Below are 17,396 nucleotides of genomic sequence, written 5' to 3' on the forward strand. Positions count from 1 at the left end.
CCACCACCACCCTCCCTAGGACTGAAAGAATAAAGAAACAATCTAGCACTGAACAGGCTGCAAAGACCTAACCGGTAGACTGTGTTTGGATTGGCGTGCCACAACAGCGCCCAGGGCCGGCCCTCCCATTAGGCCAAATGAGGCAACTGCTTTAGGCGGCAGGTGCTGTGGGGCAGCAGCAGCAGCTGCCTGCTTCTCCCGAGCCACCTGTTCATTCTGCTCTGTCAGAAGGCAGAGATATATGTTTGTCATGAACTGCCTACGCTGACTTGCTGCTTCAGGTGTATGGGGGATGCTATCCCATCACCAGTGCCGAAGTAAGATTCAGCTGCCAGTCCAGTCAACTTCTGTTCATGGAAAGGCTTCTTGCCTTTTGCCTCAGGCAGCAAAATGTCTTGGGCCAACCCTGGCCGTGTCGGTTCTGAATTTGATGGGCTATAGTGGAAAATATGCTATCAGTCCCCTCCTCGCTGAGTACTTTAACTTCCTCTTCTTGCTGCTATTGCTGATTGGTTGGTTGTTCCCTCTGGGCCCAATCAGCACTGCCTTCTAGAGGAAGAAGACAAGGTACATACTCTTTGCTTTCTTGGAGATGGAAGGTGAACACTCAGCAGCAGGAAGAAGGGTAGTAGCACAACCAGGAGACTCCAGGAATTGGCGACAGGACCCTTATTGAGGCATGGTTCTGGGCAGAGTGCCTGACAATGCCAGTCCCTGGCGCCAGGCCTGTGCCACAAGTTGTGCATATAGACAGAGTGCTTCCCTCTCCCTCCTTTTTCCGTTCTTCTTCTTCTCTGCAGGATTAGTTACTGTGCCAAGTTACTTGTGAGTATTTCATTGCTCACTTATAAATAGGACGCTTTTAAATAGTCTGCCTTGAGATGCTCCCAGGTTGAACTGAAGCCAAAACACTCCACTTGTCAGCGCATACTAAAGTGAGGGGTTCATTAGCAGGAATACAAAGGAGGTAGATATCAGGGCGGATGTCAATCTCTGACTGTGTTTGCTGTATTGCAGCTGTATCCAAATACGAAACCTTTGGATTTAAAGTTGCCGTCATTGCCTCCATTGTGAGCTGCGCCATTATTCTGCTGATGTCGATGGCTTTTTTAACCTGCTGTCTTATCAAGTGTGTTAAGAAAAGTGAGAGAAGAAGAGCTCAAAGGTATGTCATGTTTGACAGGCAAAGTCGTTTCAGGGGAAAGGTTTAAGAGAGTTAACTTGAAGGTTCAACTATAGGAGAGACAGCATGTTATTGTTCTACTGCTGATTTTCTTTGAGACTTTTGCTGTACTTTTGTAGAGTTGGAAGTGACCCCAAAGGCCATCTAGTCCAACCCTCTGCAATGTTGTTGTTGGTGTAGTATGGACATGCAAAATGGAAGATTCCCTTGGTTTCCCATGCTACGGTGTCTGAAAATTTGGGGATGTACTTTGCTGAGGGGGAGAAAGTCAGTTATGTGCTAGCATTGCACATCATTTTTGGCTCTGTGAAACTGAAATAACTGATAACAAAACAAGTGTTTAAAGCATTGTTTGATTTTGACAGCTTCTCAGCTTGATTCTAGTGATGGTACCCCAGTGTTTGCTGTGTCTAGGGAGAGGCAGCATACCTCAAGGAAGCCATGACTCGTCCAATCTGTGCAACACTCCCTGCCATATCAGCAGCCATTCTTCTCCTGCTGCTGCCTTGGAAACAATGTTTACACCATGCTGAAAAATCATAGGCAGGGTCAGTGGAACAGAGCAGGCCTGACATTAGGACTGGGCTTAGGGAAGCAAATGTTGGACTCCCACTGCAGCTGAGGCTGGTCACTGACTTCCCTTTAATATAATACATATTAATATATGTATTTGGAGAGCAGCAGTACTCAGCCTGGCACTGTGAAGAGAAGTGCATGGCAAACTACTGCAATAACCACTACCATTTTCATTTCCACAGAATGGTTCTGAGCCCTGATGTAGCAGCAGCTGAGTCCTGTAGTAACAAATTTTAGACTAGGCCAGACGACCCTTTACAGACGGAGGGCCTCATTCCCTTCTGGAGGCCACACACAGGTGGTGGGCAGGGCCAGAGACAAAAGTGGCTGGACCAACAAATGTATACTTTCCTTTTATACAGTAGTTTCTGCTAGGGTTACCATATTTTGAAGAGCAAAAAAGAGGACATATTTGCCGACTTCTACTTTTAACTATGGATCGGTATGACGACTCTACCCATGAAAAAGAGGATGTGTCCTGGAAAAAGAGGACATATGACAACCCTAAACACACACACACACACACACACACACACACAATTTTTCTTGAGGAACTGGCTTAAAAAAAGGGACAGATGAGTTGCCCTGGGCAAGATGAAGTGAGTAACAAATTTAATTTATAATAGGAATAATTTCAGGAGAAACTTCTTGAGCAGGGACAGAAAACATTTTACAGCCTGAGGGCCACAGTCCCTTCTAAGCAACCTTCTGGGGGCCACATTCAAGTGGTAGGCAGGACCAAAAGAAAGAGTGGGTGGAGCAATATATGCCAAATTATTCTCAAACCCCTCTCTATCCTTAATCCAGCCAAGGAGAAGCCATTATCAGAGCTCAATAACACATTCTAGCCAGGCAGAAATACCCAAGGAGGGGCCCAGAGTTCAGGGGTATGGCCTGGGAAAGAGGAGGGGTGTGAGATTCTTCAAGAGACGTGGAGTGTAATTTCTGTATACAATTTTTGTAGCTGGGGAGGGAAACACAGTGGCATCTCCAGCTGGCAAATGTTATGTGTAGCCCAGCTTCTTATAATCTCCAATGCTATTTGTGAGGGTCGTACAAAGGCCACAAACACACCTTGATTTTTAAATAATGTAGATAGGGCAGAAGCAAAGAACTCACAAATATTACCAAGAAAAAGAACAGACTTTTAATTCTATCACCTGACTGAACCGTGGAGGGGTGAGAGATGTGTCCCTTTTGTTAAAGATTTAACTATTATGTATGAGGAGGAAGTTAATCAGTATTATGTCCTGCAAATATGGCCTGTGGTGAGAGGGCAACAGGTGGGTTGTCAGTGCTTTAATGTAAAAGAAGGAAAGCCATGAAACCAATTAAATTATTTTTTTAGCTGGAAACAGCCAGTGACAGCAGCACGGCTTGTTTATATAAGTGCTGTTCAGGAAGGCAGATAATGGCAATTATACTTTAATTTCTGAAATACTAGTGCTTCCATATTATATAATTGAAGGGTTTTTGACTCCTGTCTTTTGTTCTTACATCTCCTGAGAATTGTATTGGACTTTCCAAATGCCAAATTCTTGTTTATGCAAGCATTTAGTGGATTAGATACTAAGGATCCTTAGTACCCTGCTGGATCCTTCCCATTCTTATCCACTACAAGCAGCCTCCTCACACACATGAAGGTCTTCTTTTGGGGGGTGGGTTTAGTCTGTATGCCAAAGGTAAACAAAACAAAACACTGTTTTGCTTCAAAATCAGAAGTTTGTCTTGTGATGGCAATTTTCCTGCATTTATTGCAGAAAACCGCAGTAAAAGTTTCTAAAAGTAATCTAAATGTGGCTATTGGAACTCTGGTGAAAATTGTCCCATCTGTCTGTCTGCAATGACACTTTGTTAATGCATGTGGCAACTTGCTCTGCTCCCAGCGGTTGTCATGTTCACAATCTCTTAAAAGGTGAAAGGTAAAGGACCCCTGGATGGTTAAGTCCAGTCAAAGGCGCCTATGGAATTGTGGCACTCATCTCGCTTTCAGGCCGAGGGTTGCCAGTGTTTGTCCACAGACAGCTTTCCAGGTCATGTCGCCAGCATGACTAAACCACTTCTGGCATAACAGAACACCGTGATGGAAACCAGAGCACACAGAAACGCCGTTCACCTTCCCGCTGCAGCAGCACCTATTTATCTGCTCACACTGGTATGCTTTCGAACTGCTAGGTTGGCAGGAGCTGGGACAGAGCAACAAGCTCTTACCATATTTTAAACACTTCCTGCTTCCCAAATGGCACCTTTACCCACGCTGATATTATTTAATAATATGCATTATTATTTTCCAGATTTATTAGTTGTTTGCTACAATTGCAAATACACACAATAAAACCACCCACATCCAAATTGCACAGCTGTTCCAGAAGTCCTGATAGTGTGACTGATGGTGTCAAAAGCTACCATGAGCTCAAGGAGCATGAAAAGCTCCCTGTCCCCCTGTCACTCATTCACAGTCCCATACGTGTCTACATGATGGGTGTATACTTTCTAAAGCAGTAGCAGAAAAAGAGGAATGGCAGTAAAAATAAAAAATTGAAAGTATCCCCTGCAGATTTAATACTGTTTCCTATTTATTTTCTGCCTGTTGATGTCACGTGGTCTCTTTTCATGGGTGCTCTTCATATTTGGGTGTCCTTCCTTTGAAACTCTGCTTTGCTCTTTGCCTGTGCTACTGAAACCTTTTTAGCTCAGTCACCTGCCTGGCTAAAAACACTGCTGCCGCCCATGTTTATCCTTTCCTCTGTATCCATTTTTACAGGGATATGCAACTATGGTACCAGCTCAGAAGTGAAGAACTGGAAAACATGCAAGCGGCTTACTTTGGTTTTAAAGGCAGAAATAACAACAATAACAAAATAAAGAATAAGCCAGTATTTGATGATGGTAGTAATATGGCGTATGACAACCGAGGCTTCTGCAGGTAAGGTAGCCCAGGGTACTGGGTTATGCAGCTTTGCAAGACCAAAACTATTTAACACATTGAACAGTCTACAAAGTACCTTGCACTGAGGTAGGCTGTTTGCCAAATCAGTCTGAACCAATTCTTTAGGTCTGTGGACCCCTGTACTAGACAGTGGCAAATGACTGACTTCTCTGGTGTTCATACAAAGCCCTTTATCATATACATTGTTTGACTGTATGGGCTCCATTCAGATAGTGATAAAATGCCTCTGTTCTCCAAACAAAAAACACAGTTCAAAATGAAAACCTTTGATCATTCTTGGCATCGTGCCTCCAGTCTTTGTCTACATGTCATGATTCACTGGTTTAACTTAATATATATCACCTACGTGATGCAGTTTTATTTGGGATAATGCAACATAGAACACAGTATGAAGCTATAGTCCTGATTGTGTATACATTGGGGCTATGTAATTCGAACTGGTCAGTGACTGATTTGGATGTAGTAACAGAAAGTTCAGCCGTATTACCTTTTGTAACCACCATTGTCATCTGATGCTTGCATACACATCAGATTCTGCTTTCACTGGGCCATGGGCACACCCAATTCATGGGATGCAAAGTCCATTCGAGGTGTATGTGCTGATGGAATCTGCACCCTTTCACTCAATGCTTCTCTCCCTTCCTGGGAGGAAATCAAAATCTGGTTAAATCAGAATACAAAATCTGATAGAGCAAAGTTGGATAGATTCTTTTTTGTGGGGTGGTGGCAAACTTTTGTTGATATCTCTCTGAGGCCACTGCATTCATTTGGGTCATCTCCTTGTTCCATACTTATCTGTCCTACAGGAGCACTAACCAGCCAACTGGTTATCTCTTCAGAATAATTAAAGGAGAGAAACAGTACCTCAGCCCCCTGGGCTGAATGAAACCCTCCAGGTATCTCTGCCCAGCCTGTGGAACTCTCCTCAGGCCATGCCCTTTCACAAACCATTTTTCATGCTTTTGCGTGGCTGGAATGTCTCCTTGAACTCTGGCAATGCCTCTCAGAGAGGTGTATGGAAACCTCTGTTGCTCTCACCATTTTTTGCCTCTGGCTTCCAGCCACCAGAAGACTGCTTATGAGGGAATGTAGGATAGCTCAGTTGGTAGAGCATGAGACAGGGTCATGGGTTTGAGCCCCATGTTGGGCAAAAGATTCCTGCCCTCGTGGACTCTTCCAACTCTAGGATTCTATGACCCCAACTTAAAGCAATATATTTTTAAAAAACTAATGTCACTTGCCTCTTCTTCCATTCTTGGCTAAGGAGGCAGACCAGTCTTTAGTGCCCCTGAGTGATAACAATAGTAGGGCAATGCCTTCATTTCCATTGAGGGCATTGGTGGGGAATCTTGGGCCAATTCCATCCTGCCAAGCCTTATTAACTGGTCTTTAGCACTTTTCCTAGGCCACATTCTTCACCGGCTCTGCTCCACACCATCCTGAAGTGAATTTGCTTGGCAGCAATGTGTCCCTGCTGCTTGCCCAGATGGAGAGATTTGTATGTAGAAACTGCTGACCTGCGTGACTCAAATGCAGCCCCTATCCAAAAACCAGAGTCCCCTTCCTTGCCATGCCCACTTCCTTGTCTCCAGCTACCCCATTACCTCTGGCTTGCAGCCCCTGGAAGGCTGCCCATGAAGGCAGTGTGTCTACTCCTAATTTAGGGTTTTTAAAGGAGTCGTTTTACTTGTTGTGGAGGTTTTATTTGGTTGAATAAAGAGTGTAGGCGCAGTCTGCAATTTTTCTGGGAAGGAGATTTATTTAGAGCAGCGGGGAGCTGAGCTCTATAAGCTACCCCATAATAGCAATTGTTTTTATTGTCAGATATTCCACTCTTTGTTTTTGAATTTATTACTGCTGCTTTTTTTGCTGCTAGTAGCTGGAGGAGAGCGAACAGTTTAAATGGCAGATGCATGTTGCAATAACACTCAGGCTGAGAGGGTCAGAGGAGATAATGCAAATAAATTACGGTACATTCAATTCAGCTCCTGCTTTGACGGATGCCTGGTTCTGACTCATAGGCCAATCCTGGCCACTGCTTTGCTCAGCACAGCCTTGTGCTGCAGCACAGGAAAGTACTTTGAGGGAGGCATATGTGTTCACGCACTGCAACATTTTACAGGAAATCCCCTAGCCTGCAGACTCTGGTCTGCATAGCACAGGGAGCTCTCTTAACAGTTCTTAAGCTGTTGGGGATCTCCTTGGAGGTCATCTTGGCATCAGCAGTACCACTTCAGCTGCTTTGTACTAGGTCAGACTTTTTCCTCCATCTGTTGCCTGCTGTGAGTGGCAGCCACTTTCCAGGGTCTCAGGCACAGGTCTCTCTCATTAGTTGCTGCCTGATCCTTTTAACTAGAGATGCCAAGGATGAAAACTGGGACCTGCTGATTGCAAAGCAGGAACCCTACTGCTAGGTTCCACCATGCACCAACCATTCCTGTTTTCTAGTAGCCATCCCTGGAACTGCATATTGTTTTTCCTATTAGGCCCCCATTTTTTTCTGGTGGAATTGCTTTTTTAAAATGTGGTTAGTGTGAATGGTGGGGTGTATGGGGTGTTAGGGATGGAGTAGTACCTCTGGTGTGGGGCAGGTCAGGCTCCTTCTGGGATAGTTTGTCCACTTTTGATTCCTACCCTGCACTCAGCTCTCACTTGTGGCTCCCAGAAGCTGCCAGCGTGCGATAGCGGCCCCACCCTGGGAATGGCTTTGACTGGGCTGCTAAACCAGGTGAGGGTCGCCGATGGGTCTCAAATGCTCAGTGAGTTAGGGACTTGCCCTGCATGCAAAGACAGGCTCTGGCAGATTGAGTGGACGAGACCAATAGTGGGTCCAACAGTCAATAAAACTCTAATCCTAAACCTTTGCTGCCTTGTGTGATTTCATTGGGAGAGAAAAAAAAGGCTGAGGAGTAAACCCTACACCAGGCATGGACAAACTGGGCCCTCCAGATGTTTTGGGACTACAACTCCCATCATCCCTAGCTAACAGGACCAGTGGTAAGGGATGGTGGGAGTTGTAGTCCCAAAAACATCTGGAGGGCCGTTTGCCTATGCCCGCCCTACACCAATCCAGAGTGGAGTCCCTGAGATGGTTGGATGGCGCTTTGTATGCATTATTCTGGCACCTCCTGCAGCCCAGCTGGTGCCACGGGCTCTGCTTTCTTTCGCACCACATCAGTGAGGCCAAGAGGGGTTTCTTGTCATCTAGGCAGCTCAGGACCTCCATACACACTTGCCTAGGCTTGGAGCCTGGTGCTGCTAACGCAGTGGTTTGACTTCATCCCCGGAGGCACACTCCGGGGGGCCACTAGGTGGCGCATCGGAAGATGGCCGACATTAACATCTCTCCGACCCACACGAGGTAATTTGGAGGCTATGATGGGGGTAATTAGCCTCCTTAACCCCCCCAGGATTATGGGGGGGGGAACGGCCCTGCTGTGCCCTATACCACCCCCGAATTTGTGGGGGTGGGGGCACTAGGCACAAAGCCCTCCTGTGGGATTCCGGCACTCCTGGATGCCGTCCCTGATCCGCGCCACTAGTTGCAAGAATCTTCAAAAGAAACAATTTGGACGAGATAAATTGCACATACTTCAAGGAAAAAGGGGGAGTAAAGACTGCTGACAGAAGAGATCTCTGATAACAAAACAAGAATAAAATATGGGAAGATACGTCAAGATACGGTACGACAAATGACTGAGGGGGGAGGGGGGGAACCTGCCTTTCCTTTTTTTATGTGATTAAACAAGAATCCCCTCCCCTAATGAGTCAGAAAAGGACTTAAGCTGTGGATTTAAGGCTGTGTGGAGATAAACTTTCGAACCAAAGCAATGTTTCAAGACAAAGCTGGAAAGCTAAGAGTTTTGGAATGACGCAGTTAAAAATGCCGTCGCCATTTTGGGAGGCATTGTTGGAGCTCTTGGGTCTGGGAGGAGAAAGAGAGAAATAGAGCTGTTTACATATCGTGGATCAACTCCTCGGTGGGACTTAAGAGTGACAAATGCCTAATTTATGATGGAAAGAGCGATGTTATCTACGAAGGAGATATATGGAAACCATCTGGACTTAGATTGGAGGAACGGGAAATTCACACAGGATTATTATATTTGCTTATCGGCTTAAGGAGACTAACAGAAGAGATTGTAAAGGAAAAAGAGAAATTATATGAACAAGATATGATGTGGAAACACCAAGATAAGACTGGATAGAATTATGAACTTTGTCTGGACTGATTGGGACTGATTTGGACATTAACGCAGTAATAAGAAGATGATCTGAATCCCCCTTTGGATCTTGAAGTATGGGTTCCCCCAACAAAATTTAAAAATTTGGCTTTGTAATTTGGAATTTATGTGATGTGATTTAATTTGATGTGATTGGCCAGTTAATAAAAATTATTTTTTTTAAAAAAAAAAGACTTCATCCCCGGAGGCACACTCCATTGCCTCTTAAGACAAATGGATGCCAGCGACCTCAACAGTGTGAATGGCTGCAGTGGCAACTCTCCAGTGTTTAGCTCCCTCCTTAGGATCAAATCTGTGACTGGGGCATGGACGTGTCCCATTTCTGTCTAACATACAAAAACAGAAATGAGCTATGTATTGCAAGCCCATATTTCCTTGCCCAAACCTGAGGTCTTCACCTGAGGCCTTTATTAAAAGGTCTCAGCCCACTGAGCTGGCAGGTGGCTAAAAGTGAAAGGGTCTTTGTAAACGGGGTGCCACTGCTTTTTTTAAAAAAAATCTTGTCACTTTCAACTCTATTTTAGCTTTGTTGATTTTTATTCTTTGCTCTCTGTTCTGCTCCTGATGTTACCTGAAGTTCATTTTACATTCTTGTCTTTTTATTGTATTATATTGGGGATAGCCAACTAAATCATACTCAGAGTAGACCCTTTAAAATCTCAGACAACCTTTTGTCATTGAGCAGTGCATAAATAACATAAGCAAAATAATAAACAAATAAATTAAAACTTCTCGTTTCATATGGTGGTGAGGTATTTTTTAAAATTACTTTTGATAGCAGATTCTAGTGTAAGCATTAGCTTGGCTTTTAAAAGAGTGCAGGATTGACCACAGCAAATTCAATTAATTACTGTATAGTTTATCGCGAGCTTTAAACTAGTGTGATGCACCTGTAAAAAAACACGGGAAATGGTACGTTTGGTACAAGGTCTAGTGGCTACTTAATCAATTTTTGAGTTTTGAGGGGTTTTACATATACTTAAAAAGCTAATTACACAGTGATTATATCCTAAGGCACTTCGTCAAAAGGATTAAGAGCTTGCTTTTAATTTTAGACACCTGCATGTAATGAAGTGCTGAGATTAGTTCAATATGCAGTCCATATTTACATTTCTGGAATTTGTACCATTTTGTTTACTAAGCAGGACAGTTGTTTTCAATTTAAACACAAATAAAATATATAAAGCAGCAAATACTTGGTATGCAACCGTCTGTTTCACTAAAATCTCAGAATCTCTACCGTAGTTAGGGGGTGGTGAGCAAGGCCCCCGCCGGGGGCACAGGCAAGGAGGGGGAGCAAAATCTGCTAAAAATATTTCCATAAATATGTCTATAAATAAAAATATCAATTATTGCCTCTTAAGAAAATGTTTTAAATAGAGTGTATTTATACGATATGTGGGGGCCCTGTTTCCCCCTATTTTTTTCTGTGCCACATTCCCTAGGGGGTGCAATCTGGACAGTTCTGCTAGGGGCGCAAGATCACCCAGTTACAGCTCTGTCTCTGTTCTGTGCTAATCTCTGTGGAGCACAGACTGTTTTACTATAGCCCTCACTCAGTTTCAGGGATATGAAGGGATGAGCAAGGCCACACTTCCTGGCTCCATTCTGTCATTCTCCTGTGGCTCCATTCATGTGTTATGGAAAGGCATGTCTGAGGTTGAGTCCATGCTCTGCACACTTTGCCCTGGTTTGTATATCGCCTTAAACCAGGGGTGGGAAGACCTCAGTCCATGGGCCACATTTCCATCTGTGCAATATTTTGGGGGCCAGATGCCAGGTGCCTGGAGCATTGCATTACCTCCCTCCCCCCGTTGCTGCTGCTCCTGCATCACACTGTTGACTCATGTTAAGTTTGTGGTCCACCAAGAGCCGTGGATCCTTTTCACATGTACTACTGGTAAGCCAAGTGTCCCCCATCTTATATCTGTGCAGCTGATTCTTCCTGCCTAAATGCTGAGCCTTACATTTGTTCCTATTGAAATGCATTTTGTTAGTTTGGGCCCAGTTCTCTAGTCTGTTAAGGTCTTCTGTTAAGGTGATTCCCTGGGAGATGGTGGTGGTTCTAGTGGACAGAAATAGTTGGAGGTGCCTACAGGAGACTGGACAAGAGCCTTTTGCTGCAAACCCTGCCCTTACTTCATTGCTTGAGTTGGAACCTCATTTTCCCTAATGGTAGGGCCAGCCTATGGCCCATTAATCAAAAATGCCTAACTCTTTTGGGCAATGTAGTAGGTTCTTGAATGCAAATCTATATTCACTAAATGACTTTACAGCCATGGGTCCAATGTATTATGTGGCATGCCTTGAAGCTGACAAATGGGGTGACAGCTTTGTGCATCACTTAAGGGACATTTGTTTTGTAATGAATTAGACAGAATCAAATCTTCTTCTTCATCCTGAACACATAAATTATTGCAAATAGCAAGGCAGTAAAGAGGAATTTGCAGGGTAAGTGCAGTCTGAAGAAGCCTTGTAATGCATTATATAACAAATGAAATTGGAAGACAACAAATGAAGTGTCATTGTAACACATTGTTTTTCAAGGTCTCTGTCCTCCCTCCCTCGGTTCTAATTTTCACAACATGGTTGTGCCACTGAAATCTAAGGCTGTCGTGTGAAAAAGCCTCATGTTATGGAGTTGGCTGCACATTCATTCACTGCAGGAAATCCCTCCCTGGGCCTACAGGCGGTGCTGTTCTGAAAAGACTGAACTGGACTTCTTACATTGAAAGTCAGACACTTCCCTTTTCTAGCCAAGCTCCCCTTGACCAAGAGTGTGGAACCTTTTTCACCTGAAGGGACACTTTCCAGGGGTGGGCAGGGCTAAAGGCAAAAGTGGGTGGAGCAACAAATGTGATTTTTACCTTTGTACAGTAGGCTAGTTCCTATACAGCCTCACATGCCCCTCCATCCATCCAGGGAAGCAAGAGGCATGATCAGAGCTCGAGGATGCATCCCACCTAGGCAAAAACACTCAAGGACCAGGGTGGGAAGAGTTCTAAGAGCCAGATAGAGAGGGCCCATATCTGCCCTTGACAAACCGAAAGCATTTTCCTTGCCCAGCGTTCAGAAATGGCTCTTCTTTCCATTACCTCTTGAGGCAATGGCTGTTGAGCATGTGGGGCAAATGCAAACAAGAACCTAAAGAAAATGTTTTGCATCTGACATCCAGTCTGTTCAAGTAAGAGACATGCATTTTTTAAAGGGCCAAACTTAGTGTGATGTGGGAGACTGGCAATGTCATGTTTTCTTCCCCTTTGGTCAAAGCAGCCATGGAACAGGTGTGATTTGGATTTGAGAGCTGGAGCTTGGCAGGAAGAATTTATCTCTCTCCCCACTCCAATGGATATTCCAGTGGAAATTGTGTCCCAAAGCTTCTATTAGCTGAAGAGAGGAGGTGGGTAAGACAAGAGCCCCAGCCATTCCTACTTTTAACCAAAGCGTGTAAAGAGATATTCTGAGAAAGATTTTAGGAGCAGAGCCATAGCTCCGTGGCTGAGTCTATGCATCACATACAAGAAGCCCAAAGTCCAGTCCTTACTATTTCCAGTTTTAAAGGACCAGCTAAGCAGATGATGGTGTAAACAATTTTTGCTTAAGACCCTCAACAGTGGATAATTCTGGACTAGATGGGTAAATCATCTGATGGCATAAAGTAGCTTCCTAAACTGTTAAAGAAATGCGTATTAAAGGGTAAAAATGGATGATTTTCAGGGAAGTTGAAGGAAGTCCAAAATTTGAACTTTGTAAAATTTGGTAAAATTTGGATAAATGGTATGAATGTATTGAAAACCAATAAAAATTTATGTTAAAGTAGCTTCCTAAACTGAAGGAATGTTAATCTAGTTTGGCCTTCAGAGCTATAGATGCTGAGTATTGTTATATTTATATATTTTCTGGCATGATTGTTTTCAGAAGATTTGAATGCTACACACGCACTGCACATCACCCCACTTTTCAAAGGCTCAACATTCCCCACTTTGCCACAATTTTATCTAGCTGAAATGCTAATGGGGAAAAAGCCCTGGTTCAGTGAACTAATTGCTGGGTGACTTGTAAAGGCTGTGCATTTGACTCTAGGTGTAAGAGGCTGCGTTTTCTCCATTAGGAGCAGCTGGCGTGTATTTCCATGAAAAATCTTTCTTTCATTTTTTTTGTAGGGCTGCTAATTGGTGCACTCCTAAAGAAGTATTTACTGGGTATTTTTAGAAGTTGCCTCTGAAGGACTGAGATGCTGTGGCTTTTCTGAAGCGTTGATTCAGAATGCTTTAGCGCTGTGTGTTATGAACAAAAAAGGGAAAATCTCTTAACAACCAAGTGGCCTGTTTGGCAAAAACAAGCAAAGCAAGCATCCAGGGGGAAAACAAAAACAAAACAGCAATATCTTGGCTGCATTTGGAAAGGAAGGAATAAATGTACACAATGAAATGGGCTGTTGCCTGCGAGAGGCTATGCAAAAAATAAGTGAGTTGACCATGTTTGGGGTCAGAGGGTGGAGATCACTTGGAGTATGGAAGATTAGGGGTAAGTGGGAGGTGGAAACGAAAGAGAGAATAGAATGACAGATGGAGTGATGGTTGGAATTTATGTCAGAGGACTGTTGCAAGAGATGGAGAGGGTGGGAAGCAGAGGTATTAACTGACCGGGAATAGGTTTCAGAGATTAGTAGTTCTTACTAATTCATCCCACACTTCAGTTTACTTTGGATTTGTTTTACTGCTCCTCAAATAAACACTCTTGTCTGTTAACTGTGGGCAAATGTCAGTGAAACCCCTGCACTGACAGAGAGTATGAACATGCTACCAGGGTATCTACACAGTGCTTTTAGCACAGACAGCAACACAAGTCCCTTAAAGAGCTAAAGAATGTTTTGCTGTCACAGCTAAGCATAGCCACAATTTAGGGAAAAGAAGTGCAAAGTCAGATTAGGGAACTGATCTCCCCGTTTTTTATTTTTATGGTAGGAATATAAAGTGTGGAATTCAATGTGACACTAAGGCGATGGTTTCATCAGCCCAAGTGTTTCTGCTTGCTTGATAGAACAATCTCCTCTCTCCTCCTTCCTGTTGGGTGTTCTGGGCAGATCTCCTGACCTTCCCAAGGAGGAAACAGGGGGACAGAAGTGAGACGTGTGGAAAGTCCCATTACACTAGTGGGACTCATTGCAGTGGCTCCCACTAACACAGCTATTTAGTCGAACCTGGCCCAAACTACGTATATAGGACTGTACAGGTTATATCTGATGAAGAGGGAGTTACTTCTGAGTAGGCCTAGCCTTTGAATATCAGTTGCTGGTAAACCACAAAGTGGGGAGAGGCCTGTTGTGCTCAGGCCCTGCTTGTTCCTATAGGCATTTGGTTGGCCACTGTGAGAACAGGATGCTGGCCTAGACAGGCCTTTGGCCAGATCTTTTGTTCTTAGGATTGCACTAAGTTTTAGTCAGCTATTAAAGGCATCTAAGCTGGTGGCCATTGATGTATCCTTTGGCAGAAAATTCATAAATTAACCAAGCATTTACATGTACTATATATATATATATATATATATATATATATATATATATGACAGTTAAAGTGCTATGAGTAGGCTTCAACACCTCAGTACTTAGCAGCATTGTGGGGGCAAATTGAGGGAGTAGGCTGTCAAATTGGTAGCAAGTTAATTTTTTTTGTAAAGGTTGCAATCTTTGTGAAATAGGGTCAAATGTATTTTTCAAGATGGTGTACTGTAAGTGAAAAGATTGGAAAGTTAACTTTAGAAAGTTAAACTGCATTTAAAATTTTGTTTTTTTATCATCAAATGTCAAAATTCTCTTTTCTCCTCTGTGTTCAGAAGCTTTTTGTCTTCTGGTGACCTTTAAGGCTTGATGCTACTTGGTGTTCCTAGAAGGCAAGGGGATTTCTTTTTAACCTGATGATTCTGTCCTTTGCCTTCACCAAGTACCGTATTTTTCGTCCCATAGGACGCTCCGTCCCATAGGACGCACCTATTTTTTTGGGGGGGGGGGAAATAAAGGGGAAAAAAATTCCCTTTATTTCCCCCCCAAAACCAGGTCGGGGAACAGCGGGATGGCGGCGCTGCGCCTCCCCGCTGTCCCCCGAGCTTGTGGGGCTGGCCGATGTCTGCCCGGCGCGCGGGGCGCTCTGCTTCAGGGCGCCCTGCGCACCGGGTGGCAGGCTGCTATCCGCAGCGTGGGGAGCCCCGCGGGAACTCCCGCAGGGCTCCCCACGCTGCGGATGTCTGTCCGGCGCGCGGGGCTCTCTGCTTCAGGGCACCCCGCGCGCCGGGCGGCAGGCTGCTATCCGCAGCCTAGGGAGCCCTGCGGGAGCTCCCGCGGGCTCCCCAGGCTTGCTGCTAGCTTCCTGAAGCCTGGAGAGCAAGAGGGGTCGGTGCGCACTGACCCCTCTCACTCTCCAAGCTTCAGCGAAAGCCTGTATTCACCCCATAGGATGCACACAGATTTCCCCTACATTTTTGGAGGGGAAAAAGTGCGTCCTATAGGGCGAAAAATATGGTACTTGCCCAGTTGTTTTTAGGCACATCCAAAGTCTGCTGCAGCACAGCTGGGGCTGGATCTCAGGAAGTTGGCAGATGATGGGAGCAACATCTGTGCCATCATGGACAAAAGAGGGCCCACTCGGGCAGATACTAGTCACTGCAGCTGGGCATTGCAGCATCCTTCCTTTCTTCTTATGTTCAAAAGCATTTTCTTGTTTGAGGGCAGCCAGCTGGGCATGAACATGGCTGCAGACTCTAATTTTATTGCTTCTACTCAAAAAATATATTCTCCTTTTCTTCCACAAAACAGGGCTTAGTCCCAGATAAATTCCTTAAGAAGCAGTCTCTGGACCCAGAAGTGTGTGACAACTTCCACCCAGTTACTCATGCTCTCACCAGCTGAGCTATCCAGCCTTCATATCCCCTTTGAAGGCCCAAAACTCCAAAGGGTGGTGGCTGTTCAGTGCCAGGCATACTTAAAGGAGGCCAATTAGCTGGATGCTTTTCAATCCAACTTCAGACTTGGTTTTGGCATGAAACAGCTTTGGTCATCCTGACTGATGATCTGTCTGTATTGGGAGAAGGATGTGGAGAGTGTGACCCTGCTAATTCCCCTCATCTTGCAACAGACTTAAATATCATAGTATCTTCCTGGATTGGCTCTGTGGGCTGGGAATCAAAAGACATGAGATTCTGGCTGTTCTGCCTCCAGCTCCAGGACCAATTCTAGAGAGTAGCTTTGGGAACTTTTACTCAGCCCCATGGCAATTGTGCTGTGGGGTCTCACAGGGATCCAGCTTGCCGCTCGTTTTATTTATGATAGTTATGAAGCCGTTTGAAGTGATTATCAAGGGACTGGGGATGAAGTGTCATTGGTATGCTGATAACATCCAGCTCCAGCTCCCTTTTCCGTAAGAGTCAGGAGAAGCTGCTCAAGTGCTAAGTCAGAGTTTGGGGTGTCAGTGAATTGGATCAGGGCCAATAAACTGAAGTTGGCTTCTGACAAGATGGAGGTGTTGTAGATCTGGTCTGAGATTTGAATGATCTTCTGGATGGCATTGCATACCCCTGAAGGATCAGGTGCGTAGTCTGGGGTTCTTCCTTGAACCTTGCTGCTGGAGGCTCATGGCTGTGGTGGTGCATAGCATCTGTTTCCCAGTTTGGCTGGTTTACTAGTTCTGGCTGTTCAGGGACAGGGATACCTTAGTACAGTAATCCATGTGCCAGGGTTGACTATGCCAATGTGATCTTTGTTAGATTGCTTTTGAACAGGGTTCCGAAATTGCAGGTAGTGCAAAATGCAGCTGAGAGATTGCTGATCAGCACAGCTGCATGAAATCATAGAACACTGTGCTTGAAAGATCTGCACGGGCTACTTGTAGTGAACCAAATTCAAGGTGCTTGTGTTAAAGCCCCAAACGGCTTGGGACTCCATAATCTGGAGGAGCATTTGCCCCTGTGAGTTGCTGGAGAACTTCTTTTGGCTATGCCATCACCTAGTGAAATGTGGATGATTTGAACTCTGGATATTAATATTATCATGTTATTATTCATTAAATTTATATACCACCCTTCACCCAAGTATTTCAGGGTGGTTCACAAGATAAAAATGCAGGATAAAAGCTCAAAATAAATAGGGCTTTTGGTATACTCTTCCCAAACCCTTTCATTAAGATAAATTTTAGTTGTATTATAACCATGAAATTATGTTATAAAATCTTGTTGCAAACATTGTACTCTGTATGCTTTGTCATATTCAAGCCATTATTGTTTCCACAACAGCTGCATTATTCCCACCAAAATGTTGTGCATTGTAACACAAGCGAAAATTTCTACCCACCACCTTTCAAAAGAAATTCCCGTGCAAAGCAATTTCCAATGTCAATCAGGAAACAGAAGAGCATACTTGTTATGTCTTACAGTGCTGAAGTCTTTATTGCAA

At 44.4% G+C, this 17,396-nt stretch overlaps 1 protein-coding gene across 1 annotated transcript in view; it reads left to right on the forward strand.

Moving 5' to 3' along the window:
• Positions 1–17,396, forward strand: part of SUSD3 (sushi domain containing 3) — a 53,592-nt gene that overhangs the window by 31,277 nt on the left and 4,919 nt on the right. The window contains exons 3-4 of the mRNA XM_083603127.1: positions 1,018–1,165; positions 4,524–4,685. Coding sequence (XP_083459253.1) covers positions 1,018–1,165; positions 4,524–4,685 — 310 coding nt within the window. The remainder of the gene's footprint in view (positions 1–1,017; positions 1,166–4,523; positions 4,686–17,396) is intronic.

Source organism: Podarcis filfolensis (genome assembly GCF_964270895.1).
Source record: "Podarcis filfolensis genome assembly, chromosome: 2".
NCBI lineage: Eukaryota > Metazoa > Chordata > Lepidosauria > Squamata > Lacertidae > Podarcis > Podarcis filfolensis.